This window comes from Corapipo altera, unplaced genomic scaffold, assembly GCF_003945725.1.
Source record: "Corapipo altera isolate COAL_440 unplaced genomic scaffold, ASM394572v1 22b, whole genome shotgun sequence".
Lineage (NCBI taxonomy): Eukaryota > Metazoa > Chordata > Aves > Passeriformes > Pipridae > Corapipo > Corapipo altera.
In genome coordinates this window covers 11,543,943-11,558,104 of record NW_020884876.1, presented here as the reverse complement: position 1 = coordinate 11,558,104, position 14,162 = coordinate 11,543,943, and the positions used below count along the sequence as shown (strand labels likewise).

The window sequence follows — 14,162 nt, the reverse complement described above, 5'->3', positions numbered from 1 at the left end:
AAATGTACAAAAATTTTTCTAGCAGTTTTTCATCATTACAGTATCATTTATTCTAGATTGGAACTTCACAGTTAGTCTAGAGATTTGACTGCATGATATAATTTCTTTTCATAAAAGAAGTTTCAATTCTTCATAAATTGTTGAAATGTTATCTAGAAATGTCTGGAAAACAAAACCCTGCTGGTTTTCTTTTTTTTTTTCCTCAGGCAAATGCACTCTGTTATTAGGTAATTTTGACTATATCTCTAGAGCTTTCAGCAGAATTCGGCCTCAGGATGCTATAAAAATAAACCTTAGTCTTAAGTTGGTTTATTGGAGATTTACTGCTATAAACAGGAAAGATTAACCTAATGTTTAACAAGGTAAGTTTATTTGTTCATTTTTTACTGATGTGTCTATTCATAGTTTATGGTTCTGGTTTTTTTTTGGTATATCCATGTTTAATAAACTGGTTTTCAAGCAAAGGAAATTTATGCAAACCACCCCTGTAACTGAGCCTTTTTTTGAAGCAACATGAACACACTCTATTAACCAAGAAATGAACACTAATGGTCCCTAATAACTCACTGGAGAGTTACTTCTGAAAACAGTTTAAAAACCTTGAGAGGCCAGAAAAAGAATTCTGCTACCAGTTTCTGCAACAGCCATCAACTCCAGTAAAGGCAAAGCATCTGACGATTTTTAAAAATCTGTTTAATCAGCCATTTTTGCTAGTCCATGCCTAAACCAAACATAAGATTCCGAACTCTTTGCTTCAGTGCAGAGCTCATTTGCTGCCCAAATTCCAGTAATTTAATTCTGGAATTATTCAGTCCAAACACTGTCTATTTTTTTTTCTGAATCATTTATAAACCATCAAAAGAATTCAAAAGAAAAATTGATATTTCTCTTATTTTTTCAGAGTCATCAAAAGAACCTAAAAGTTCTTAGGAGTTATTTCCTGAGAAAGAACTCAGAGATGCCAGGAAAGAATACAGGAATATCCTAATTTTATAACATAGAAAGAGGTTAGGAAAAGTATAGAATAGTACAATCATTTTCATAAGATTCATAGAGACCAGTGGATAAACACAGTGATATTCTTCGTCCTTAATTCTGACTTATATAAGGACAATTTTCAGTGTTATTAGGAAAACAGATTTCCCTAGATTTGGAAATTCATCTCTTGGTACTTGATAATTATCATATGTTGTATCATCTGTACTAGCCTTTTCTATGTGTAGCATCACTCAACCTGCCCATTAGCTGCACTATCACAGCTTATCAGCAAATCATCACTGTCACGTTTTTATGCAAAACTTCAAATTGGTCTCATTTTAAATAGGCACCTGACTCAACTTGTGTTAGTAATATGCAATGTGCACCCTTGATCAGCTATTCCAAGCAGTTGGTACCATGTCACACCCTGTAACTTGGTGAGATGGATGGGAGATGGTTGTGCTACCTTTGCCTAGCATTTTCTTGTTTCTCTCTGCTTCGTTATGCTGTTGTGCTGTTGTACAACCAGTCAGCATTTTATCTGGTATCTTCCACCACACAGTGTCTGAATTCCAAGATTCCCTTCTAAAAAGTTATCCTATACTAAAAGTGTCAGAGAAGAAGTGCACAAAAAATGTTTTCCATTGCTGCTTGTAAAACCAATCAGTATAGCAATTATTATTTTTTTTAATTAAAAGAAAAATTATGCTATTTGATAATTCATATGTTGTATATATCATGCAAGCATGCTTTGATTGCATCCTAGAGAATTTCCTTATAATATGGAATAAATGCTGTATCTCAGGAGGATGATGTGATATCTCTACTTAGAATGCAGATTCAGCAGAGGGATTTGCATGGATTAGTCTGGACGTGTAACAGACTGGACAGCTGCAGACCCACTAGAATTTGTAAAACCTCTGTCTAGTCCTGACTCTGACCCAGGATCAGGGTGGCAGAGGCAAGTTTATGAAAAATAAAGAGTGTTAAATAAGCTGTCTTCCAAAATTGTAGAAGAAAAATCAAGTTTTCTGTATTGTGATAGAAGGGAGTTAATTGACAAATAGGGGGAAAAAAAGATATTTTTTTTTCAATTTTGAAATTGTAAAGTGGCCTTTATAGCAAGGCCTCACTTTTACTTGTCTGAGATAAAAACCATAGATATTTCTTCCTGCCATGTCAATATTGACACATTGCTACACAGATTTTTTGAGCGTATTTTCACCAAAGAAAGGCATATATTTTAATGTATTTGAGACAATCAACTAAGTGGTTACTCTGAAGAAAAATATTTGGTGAAACTCTTCAGCATTAAGGTTTGCAATGTGTGCAAGTGAACACTTCCAAGCACTCTATTGAGATACAACCTAGAGTAGGTACAATAGAACATAAACAGAAATGCTCACTTGAAAGAAAGATGAAGCTAAAGAAATTAAAGACCTGTGACTTCTGAAAAGAGAGTAATTACAACTGCATAAAAATGGGTTAATGTGGTTTAAAAGCACATTTTATTTGTAAATGCAAGACAATATCATTAGCAGTGGGAATAGAGAAAGATCTATCACATGCTTCCTATCAACATTCAGTTCTTTTCAGACTGAACCAAGAAATACCTATGAGCAAAAACATGGCAAGACCAAATAAGAGACATATGGTTTTCAATGTGTTAATTGTCTGCACTCTTGTCATTTGCCATTAGGTCTCTCAGTGAGCTTCCCTTTCAATGCACTTTTAGCATACGCATTATGCTAAGGATATTAACACGCACTTAGTAAAAATTGCTGTAAACCTACATTAAGATCAGTATTGTACCTGACCTTTAAAACTCAGAAAACCTTGAGCAAATATGTCAGTCATATCTACTAAAATAAAAGCAGACTTTTTGGTATGGTCTACTATTACCCAATTGCCAAACTGTCCTGTAGCCTTTGTTTCTTGTATTCAGTATTTTGACTCCGAGCATTTGTAGCTGAAAATGTTGGTACTGATATTACTCTTACCCTGTAAGACTGAATAATCTGTTCTTGGTTTTGTTGTTGTTGGCAATTGCCAATAATATATACCAGACTGCTCTTAATGATCAGGAAGTCTTTTAGCTTTAGAAGGTACAATGCAAATACAAGCTGAGTACCACTGAGACATGGACAGAACTGATACTACCATTCAGTTCAATAACACAGAAAGATTGGCTAGGTTAGATCTTAAATGGTGCCAATGACAGAAGTTTGTTTAAGAGGGTTTTCAATTATATGGTTCACTTTTTTTCTGCCTCCTCAGAGCATACATGACACAAACTAAATTCCTCATATGATCACTTTAAGTTATGTAGGTTCAAGTAGAATCACAGCTTCCTGGCAAGAGGTGGCATGTCTTTTCCCTGCTATGAACAGTCTGATCTGTCTTTTGAGACACAGAAAGAGAACATGAAATAACTGTAACCCATATCTAAAGAAAGTGAAAGAAATGTAAAAAAAACCCAACCCAAAACCAAAACAAAACAAAAAAAAACAAGAAAAGAAAGAACCAGTTTATAGAGTTAACAAGCTGTAAGCCAAACTAAGATGCTTTTTAGGATACTCTGTTTATCCTGAGCTGTTAGACCAGGTGTGGATGACTTTAAGAGAATCTGACACACAGTGCAGTTCCTACTGCGCACTGACAGACTCCTTGACCTCAGCGAGAGCTATTAAGTCTGGTAATGTGAAGTTGGCACCGAGCTACTTTGCAACCGATGCGGGTTTTTTTAACCCCTTGTTTTTCTGTGACTGTTTACTATGTTATACACATCCGGGGCAGCAGAGGGAGCTCAAAGATTTTGATCATCAGCGAAGGCACCGGAGAAGCAAGGAGAGAGATTGACAGTGCCAAGGGCAATTACAGTGACTGCGAAGGTCGTGCCTCGATGTATTCATATTTCTTTAAAGCTAGGAGATTATACGCATATCCCATTATTAGATGTTTTAAATGCAAGGTATCACTTAGTGGCCAGGTTTTATTTTGCACCTGCTGCTTACTTAACCTGTTCTGTTTACAGTTTGGAAAAGAAATATTTATCAAGAATATAAAAGCCCTTTTTGAGTCTAAAAAATTGTTCTAATGAGTCGTTGTATGCACAAAGATTTATAACAGATATTGAGACATAGGTACCTGAATTTTAAGGGCTACAGTAAATAAAACTGATAAAATAGTGTCAATTGGTGAAACACTGAACTTCTGTTAAACCATGCAGAAATTCAGTTTGTAAAATAATGCAAAATGATTTTTATTGTCATTTTAAGATATATTTTAAGACAGGTTTTAATGTTTTTTAAAAGTTCACCTTCAGTGTTGGGGAGAAGTAAAGCTAATAAAACACACAATTAAAAGTCTTATCTAGACAAAAGCATCTGTTCTTCTGCAAAGCAAGATCTGAGTCTCTGGGAGGTCCACAGATGCTGACAATAAGCAGAAGTCTGTTTTGAAGTGCATCAGTGATTACATTATAAACAGAATACAAGCGTCATGAAGGTCAAGGTTGTGCTTAAGTGCCCAGTTTTTGAATACATATAATTAAGAGAATGAAAAGCCTTGTGGTTCTGACCAGGTTTGGTATTTCCTATAAAGTACTTCCTGGAACTATTTGTTACATGTCAGGTCATTATCTATCTTGACTGTTTTAATTTGCTTTCAAGGCAACGCAGTACAGAAGGTAGTTTCATTGTAAAATAGATGTATTGAACTAACTTACTAAGTTGCACTGAAAGGAAATGTTTATAATTCTTTGGTTTTGGAGAGAAAATACACTTCAGATGTGAACTCAGCCATTCTCTTCCCAAATTCAGGACAATTTTTCGAAGTGGTAACAATTCCAATTTTCTAGATATCCTTTAAATAATGATGTAGTGGCTGGATCTTGGCACTTTATTGACCCCATGGTCTGTCTCCTGTTTTGGATGAAATTCACTCATTCAGACACCATACAGTAGCTGTTGAACACTATTCTAATAATGTGGGTATTGCTTAATCCTCTGATTGAACCTGAATAAATCTCTTTAGATGCCACGTCAATCTGTTTAGGATTTGCAATCTGGAAAGGCCCCCAAATACAAATTAAAGTCATTTTTCTAACTGGAAAAAAATCATCTACCTCTCTCACTAATCTCTACTACTATGCTCCAAGGTGGGTAAAGATCAGGCAGTTGTTAATATCACTTTGTAGATAGGGGACATAAATATTTCACTTTATGGATTTGTCCTATTGTTTTCTTAGATAGAGTTCCTTGGTTACATTAGGGTGAGGTTTGTTTGTTTGGAGTCTTTTTGTTTGGCTTTTTTTGGAGGGGTTTTTTACTATATCAATTACTTTTAGTCTCTGTTCGGTCATTCCAAGTACAATCCCAACTACAGGGATTTCAGAGTATTTACTATATTTAGATCTTACAACCTACACAGTTCTGTCATTTCCCTGTATTTTAACCCTCTCTGTCCCCAAATTACTATGTAACTGGTTTCACAGAGGTATTTTTGCCTTTCTTCAAAAAAATGTGAAGCCATTGTATAGAAAAAGAATGTATGTATGTCCTCTCTAACCAAATTTTAACGATTAATTCTGTGCTCTAAGTTATTAGCATATATGTTTCTCATGTTAAATGAGATTATCCTAGGGTTTTTTGTCAGTTCACAGTTCAATATCTAGTTTTACTACCTTTACACTTTGACATTTTTTTCTCCTTATTTCTTAAACTGTCCAATCTTTTTTTACTCTATCATATGCCCTTCTTTACTAGACAGAGTATAAGTGTATGTACAAAGGCATGCAATCCATTTATATTTAACCAAATTTTATATACCAGTTCAAAGTTATACTTATTCTATTATCTCTGTGCAATAGCTCTATGGAAGAAAGATTTTTAAATAAAATATACATCTCCATATTCACTGTATTAAATGAAATTATAAAATATTATGAACAAAGCAACAATACATTGGCATTTTTGAGATTAGAAAAGTGATACACTATAGAAATTATAGAAATCTAATAATTATTTCATTAAAACTGAAAAACAAAACTTATAGAGAAGTTTAAAGAAAAACCCCAACTCTTGGCTTTACTTTTACTTCTGTGTGATGGTATAAAGACGGATTTTTTGTTAGAAAAAAATCAATTGCCAAATTAGATTTTCTCACTCTCTGTTCTCAGAAGTGGATTTCCTTCTTTGTTTTGTTCCAGGTGAAGAGAAACCCTAGCTAGCTTTAGAGCTTCTGGAACATCTTTAATTCAAATTTTAAACATTAAGTTAAAATATCTTACCATGGTTGTCTCTGCAATGGACCCAAAGCTGTTTATAAATATGTTGCATGTGACATTAACTGGAGGACCTGCAAAAGAGAAAAAACATCAGTCCTTGTTCCAGAATTTTTGCTTATTGAGTGACTGTAAAATATAAACTGTTATGAAACAATGTTTGCTGACTTAGGAGGAAATAATGCAACATTCCCAACTTATTTAATACACAATTGAATTGAATGGTTTCTAATAATTTTCCTTTCGATTTTTTTCTCAAAGGTACAATACTTGACTGGCTAGTTTTAGAAATTAAAAAAAAAGACAGAGAGAAAATTCAGTATAAACTTGCACAGATGGTTCTATGCAAAAAAAAAAAAAGCAACATCCAATTTGAAATATATAGTAAAAATATTTTTATGTGTGTTTCAGTGAGAATGCACATTACTTCTCACAACAATTCAGGGGGAAAAGTGACTTTCTTCACTCAAGGCAGGTGGTACCTTTAATGTTACTTGTCATCATTGGGAAAAGAAATGCATTAATGCTGTTCTTATCTCTACTGCTTACAGGAAAATTATTTAGATTCTATTCCCCTTTCTCTTAAAATCACACAATGGTTAAAGGTTCATTTAAACTCAATTCTCTGCTACCATGGGTCTTCAGTCAACTGTTGTTCTGTCTTATCTTGCATTTTAAAGTATCAGTAGTGGTAGAGCAGTCATTATGATAACTGAACAATGAATTACCTCTTTGTGGAAAATAGTTTAAATTATTTTTTTAAAGTCTCTTTAAAAACATCACTGTGGGAGAGCATGCTAATTTCTTCATTATTTCTTATAAATTTCATTCTGCGTACAATAGAAACAAGGTTTTTCCATCACAAGATTTCTTTGTTACCTTCCTGCAACTCAATATTCTTAAATCAATAATCCAGTTCAACGTTGGAAAACCTGTATTCTTTTTGTAGTTGTAAGCAGACACTAATCATGAAAGATCTGTATCTGGAATTTGAGGACTGGTCTTACAAACTTTGATGCAATATTTCTTTTTTAGGGTCACTGAAGTAAGAAACTGTTCTGCCTCTACTGGTGGTTTGCAACTAGCAAAATCTAACAGGACCAATGAACTTGATATTAAATACTTGAAATATCAGAATGTCCATTAAAAATTCTGCCAACATGACACACCTTGGAACATCCACCTTTCTTTCCTCAAGGTAATAAATGTTTTGAAGTGCTGTATAGCAATTGCAACAAAACATTTCTACGTATACTTCAGTCTTTGTAAAACACAAGACTACACCTATGGAGCAGAATTCCCAGGTAAGGAGATACCACTTACAGTCACTTCCAAAGTTGGTTAATTATTTAGAGTCATTGAGTATATACAGTACCTCTTAGAACTCAGTAGAAGCTTTACATGCACAACCCCTGGAAAGGATCAAGGGAAAAAGAAAAAGCAGGGAAGATGAACAGTGTCATGAAAAACTGTCAGGGAGAAAACTGTACTTCCTGCTAATATTAGTTAATTTGTTTGCAAGGCAACTTTCCTTTCAAACACTTCCATGTTGTACTACTTGCCATCATTTCAAATTTGATGGGATACTATTTTGTTTAAAACAGTATTATGCTTTAAATATAAGTTGGCTGTATCAACATATTTGCTTTTATTAACAAAAAGCCCTAGACAATTACAGCACTGAAGCTTAATTTCAAAAGCAGCATTGCAATAAAATAGTTAATATCTAGTTAAAACGAGCACAAAAATAGAAGCTAAAAGTAGCTTGCAAATGGTTTAGAGATAATTTAAAGATACTATGTTGTGAGTGAAAATGAACTTCCCAAAATATGGTCAAAAAGAAGCCCAAATGGAAGCTGTAAAAGCTGAAACACAGGAACTCAAACACAGGAATTCAGACAAGTTGAAATAGATTAAAGAGAGGGAGAAAAGAAATAGAGTGAAACTCACTAGAGACAGAAAAGCTAACAATGATAGCTATCTACAAGGCATTAAAAATAGAATCCTGCCAAGTTCTGGAAGGTGAGAGATGATGATTAAGGTATAAAAGTATCCATGAAAGTGCAGAAGGTCAGAGCAGCAAAGTAAATGAAGTCTTTGTAGCAGCATTTGTCTCCAATTGCCAGTTGTGTCAAATACTAGAGCCATTCTGATGGAAAATTTGTAGGACTTTAGAAGATATTCCAGACTAAGTGAACAGGAACAAACGGTCAGTGTGAGGTGATATAAATCGAGACATGATAAAAATCTTTGCAAAATTGTGGAAATACGAATCACTGTGAGTCAGCTATCACCTGTATCAATTTTGTAATCAGTGGAAATGTGTACCATGTCCAGTAAGTATATCTTGAATTAAAAAACCAAAACTTCAGGTATGATGGTGGATGACATTGGCAAAGAACTTTATCCCTGTAAACTTTTCAATGTAATATTTTGTCAGAGGTTTTTAAGAATATTAGTTTTGATGAAATGAGAGGCAGTTCTCTTATAGGCCTTTTTCTTTAAATTTTTTTAATATTAGGAATAAACACCTATTTTTCAAAGTTCAGGGTGATTGCTGATGAGTTCCCCAAGCATCTGCGCTGAACTTCTGTAGTTCAATATTGATGAATAAAATGATATAGCAATACAATTTTGCTTGTGATATAAGATTGTTTAGCATGGTTGTGTATAAAGCTGACTGCAAGGAGGTGCAGAAAAATTACAAAATACTGAACTATTAAGTTATAAAATGTTTGATAAAATTCACTGTCAGTCAAATACCAGTTGATCCCTACTATTCATTCCTGCTGATGGGCTCCAAATTAATGACTTCCATACAGTAAAGAGAGGCTACATTATTTATGGATGGTTCTCTCTAAGTATGCTTTATAATAAATAAAAATAGGAGAATGCAAAGAATTACGTAAAAAATGGTCTACCATACAAATAGATCATGAACTTCCATCTTGAATACTTCAAATTTTCTTCTTTGTCTGCCTCATAAGGATATATTAGGAAGAAAGACGTCAAGAAGTCAAAAGGATCAAAAATTCTATGACAAACTGCCACACAAAACCAGCTTAAGAAGAACAGGACCCTTCACACTGGAAAAGGTATACAGTAGGGAGTAATATGTAAGTATAAAAATCTGTAAAGATCAAAAGGAAGTAATACTTCTCGTCCATTTCTCAATATGTCACATGGCAATAAAATCAGTAAAATAGTAATCCAATTAAAAGCAAGCAAAAAATGATACTTTCCAATATTCCAAAACACAAAGGTTTTATTGACAGAAAATAACAAAAAGGCCAAAAGTATAAACGGCTTCCAGAAGTGATCAGAAGAACATATGTAACTAAATTACTTTTTTTTCAATTAACTCTTGGCTAATTACTGCTGAATAATATTTGTCAATACGAGGGCAAGTAACACTTTACATTTTCCTCTGTAAAGCCCCAAATTTCTACCTTAATATTTCAATAGTGCAATTTGACCTGTATAGATTTAAAAATATTCTATACTCCTGTGTCAATTTAACTCCAAACATCTTGACGCCATGACATTTTCTACACACAGGTTACATAATTGTGTTCAAATTTTGAAAGAAAATGAAGTATTTCCCACATTTGCAGGAATGGTTATAGTCTGCAGTGTAGAAACTAAGAGAAGCACCTTTCTATAGGTTTGATGTAAGGGGAAAAAAAAGTTTGGAACTGGAAGAAAGATTTTACAAGAGTTCTTAATATTGTGTTTTATTCCATTGCTGAATAAATACTAAGTCATCTCTATTATTTTTGTTGAACAAGCACTTATATGCAGAATCCTTATGCAAAAGCAGAGCATTCAGACAAAGTTTATAATTATGTGTTCTTGACCAAGATTCATTATTACTAAAATTGGTAGCTAAAAATCTTGTGTACATAGGAATTTTACTGGAAGTAAAAATTATTTAAAATGATTGTTTGAATTCTCTTATTAGTACTCATCCTCTTTCTTTAAAACTGTTTCTAGATTATAAACTCAAACCCAGCACTTGTTCTAGGAGTAATACAACTAACCAGAAAGTGGTAAAGTCACTTAAGGAGATACTTATTCTTAGTGGTAGATCTGAATCATTCTGGGCAGATTTATTCAAACCACATAGCTGTCTAGAAGATTTAGAAAGTGCACTTTTTGAAAAAGTACAATGTCAAATTAGGTTTTGTCTCTTTAAATTGCAATAGTTACAAAACAAAGCTCTAAGTCCTTTGAATTATACTTTCAAGAACTACTTCATTGAATTTGCTAATCTCTAAACCATCTACCTATTCTTCACTGCAGCCTCATCAGAAGATTGTCACTGCATGCTGTCCAGGTCAAACTACACAATCCAATTCCCAAATCAACTAGAGATGTGTTTGAAATTTCAGTGCATGTTTATAATTTTCTGAGAAATATCAGATCATTAACTTAAAAACAGCAAGGCATTTCCAGCTGCAGGAAATCCTGGGTAATAAGTTTATATATACAGGACCAAATGTTTATGGTTTATTGATGAGGAAGTAATTTGGTAGATCGCTTGCATGGTCCTTGTGAATCAGACTGGGCGAATTGTGGCAAACCCACCATATAACAGTGGCTTTAGAGTCAAAATAACTTAAGTTTCTGGGACTTAGAGATGTCAAAAATTATAACATTTGTTGTTGAATAAGAATGAAGATGGAAAGGCAGTGACAGATGAATTACAGGAGAAAGGACTGTCAGCGTGAAGGAAAATTTTTGTAGTAAACATGACCTTCTTTGTAGTGAAATGTTAGAGCTAAGAGAATCCCTTGGACTCAGGAAGATAGGCATTGGGGGAAGCAGCTAAGGCAAAGTAAGAATAACATAGTTTTTAATTACAATAACTTTATTCTTTCAAAACACTATTTATATTCTGTATAATTTAAAACGACTGATAGTTTGTTTAAAGATTCAGTAATAGAGTTAAATATGGTTCCGCTATATTATTGGAACTCCTTGTTTTCAAAAAACAACTTCCCAGACTGTGAAAGCTAGAATGGGTGGTGTTTGTCCATAAAAAACATTGCATATTCATATAAAAATATAGTTTGTGTAGTCCTTCATTAAATATTCTACTTTAGCATGCCTGAGTCTGGATGTTATTATTTATGCTAAGACTCTTGGAAGATGTAATGATTTCATTTGCAAACTTTGGACTTTCAGTCTTTTTTGAATCTCCTTTGTCTTGTTCGAATGCCAAGAGACAACTGCAGGTATTGAGAACTTGCAGTTTCAGTGGAGAACTGAGAACTGGGAAAAGAACAAGAGGGAAGATGGTGTCTTTGGCATTTCAAAGCACAAGTGGGGCACAGGAGTAAAGAATCTAGTTTGGTGCCAGAATTGGTAACTAAGATAAGCTGTCTTGAGTTTGACTCTGATGGTCAAGTCCTTTATACACTCTTCCTTTTAGTTAGAACCAGGCAGATATGAAGATTTGGCTTATATTTCACAGAACTTGCTTTCTGGACTGTTTCAGGCTATGGTAGTCCAAGGTGGCAATCTGAATCCATTAGCAAGCATTTCAGGAAAGAAAAGAAACCAACAAACCATATCAGACAATTCAAATCTGATGATAAACTAAATTTACAAAGGGCCTGTAATTGGGCAGCTGTGAAAGTAACAGGGATAGAGTGTATTCCTATTGAAATGAACTGTCATATATACAAAAGAAAGGCAAAAGAAGGCACCTTTTAATTTTTTTCAGTGAATGTACTTTTTTGTTTTCATTTTTGTTCCAGAAATTGCATTTGTGTGAACAATAAAAAAAACCTGAAAGCTTAGTTTTGAAATTACCTTTGAAATTTGGTCTGATCCTTGCATCGTAGCCTGACATCCTACCCATTAGCTTATCCAGGAAATCCGATGGTGACATTGGCATGCTACGAGATCTTGCACTGTCCGTTTCCTTTGTGGCTACCAAGCTAACAGTAAGAAAAAACAAACAAACAAACAAAACATTTGTTAGAAATTTTGTTAGGGAAACTCTAATTTTGTGTAGTCAATCATAGTTCATTTTATATGAACAGGAAAACAGCAAAATTTTATTTTGCTAAGCTGAATAGTTATAACTTGCTGTTAATTCTTCCTCAGAACTTCTGTAGATGAGTAACACTTTCAGTCAACAGTTATCAATCCATTATCACAGAGTTAAATAATGTTATCTACAAAAATATCTGGGTATGTCAAATGTCATATTTCAGAGTCTATTCTAAGACTGGTCTGTTTAAGCAGGTGTGGTGTAATAGAAGCCTAGATCAGGAAAAAAAAAAGTAAGTATTTCGAACAGAATAGTACTAATATCATCAGTTTTTGTTTTATTTTGATATTTAAACATAATAAAACATATCAGTCTCTTGGCAGATGGTATTCTTTACATTGTCTTACAGTTTTGTTTTCTGTTAAAACAAAAGTGACTGCTACAGTGGGAAAAAACCCCCAACATCTTACTGAAGGAACTATTTTAGGGCCACATGACAAATGTCATCTCCCATAGCCATCTCTTCATATGCATGCAAAACTCCCACTGACATTGTAAAGTGTGCTCTGCAGAAGAGTATTGGCACTGTGATCAGCCATGTGGACCCAAAGAAAAAGTCTTTATTACCATGAAACTCTTACTCGACTGCTGTCCAACACATTGGAAAAACATATACATAAATAAAATTTTGAGTAACACTGTGATACACAATGCAACTAAAACCATTTGTGGCTTTTGGAATCTCAAAAAAGGTGAAGAAATTTGACTGTTTGTGCTGAATTCTAGTAAAACATCTATTCCAGAAGGATTTGAATCTCTTTTACTTTCACTACATTGTCTCTATGCCAATTCACTCTTTTAGAAGTGATTAGATATGCCTTTATTTAGAAGTAAATGCAGGGAATAACTTAAAACACTTAGAAATTTTCTAACTCATAAAAAACCTACACTAAACTTTGATTGTTAATAATGGGTGGAGTTTCAAAATGGAAAAATTCAATACAGGTATGTATGTATGTAGATGCCATGTGGAGGGCAGACTGTGAATGTAATTTTTTTTCTTCTCAAGACTCTGTTACTCACAATGTAAAAAGTTACACTTTTATGGCAAATTCCATTTAGAAGGTTTGCTAAAATTTTAATCAAGTGTGGAATTTGGATTCAATATCTTAAATAAAAATTATTTCATATTAGGTCTTAACTGTTACAAATTTGAAAACACACCAAATATGAACATAGAAACCTCTAGGATGCTGTGGTTTCCTCATATAATAATTAAAACTGGAAATTAAGTCTTTTAATTGCAATATTAAATGAAATCACAAAGATAAAATTGATCCTTCTGTTTATTTGCTTATCTAGTGTTTATTCTATTCTACGTGTAAGTTTATTTGCATATTTCTAAATTATTAATGAATTTATAAATTGTTCTGAATACCTTGGTATCTCTTTCAGTAAAAATATTTCTTTGCTCTCCTTCAGAAGCTAACCTAGTTTTTTTTCTTCCCATAGGTGGAGAATGTATTTCCTTTTCTGAGGAAGTAATGAGTCAACATATTTTTTTATAATTTAATCTGAAATTTTACTATTGCCATAATTTTAATTATTTATCATTCTGAGGGAATCTGATTCATCATGATATTGCAACTTGTAGTCACTTATGTTTTTGTAAAACATCATAGACAGTTCTAAAGCAAATAAAATATGAAAGTCCAGTTACACTTTACTGGAAATTATCTACTTGCAAGGCAGAAGAATCAAGCTACTGTTTGTATACATAACACTTAGGTTTCTTTCTAATACTCTTCTATAAGGAAGTTATATTTCTATTTCAAAAGGTATATGGAATTTCTCTACTACAGGATATATAATCCTATATTTTTATTCTTAATATAAATA

General features: G+C 33.3%; 1 protein-coding gene across 4 annotated transcripts in view; it reads right to left on the bottom strand.

Annotated features, from left to right (window-relative positions):
- Nucleotides 1–14,162, bottom strand: part of GLRA3 (glycine receptor alpha 3) — an 86,243-nt gene that overhangs the window by 52,494 nt on the left and 19,587 nt on the right. For 3 of the 4 annotated variants that reach the window (XM_027636053.1, XM_027636054.1, XM_027636056.1), the window contains exons 2-3: nt 12,080–12,207; nt 6,269–6,336 (exon numbers count right to left, since the gene is read on the bottom strand). In XM_027636053.1, the coding sequence (XP_027491854.1) occupies nt 6,269–6,336; nt 12,080–12,207 (196 nt within the window). The remainder of the gene's footprint in view (nt 1–6,268; nt 6,337–12,079; nt 12,208–14,162) is intronic. The other variant, XM_027636057.1, reaches the window with a different exon arrangement.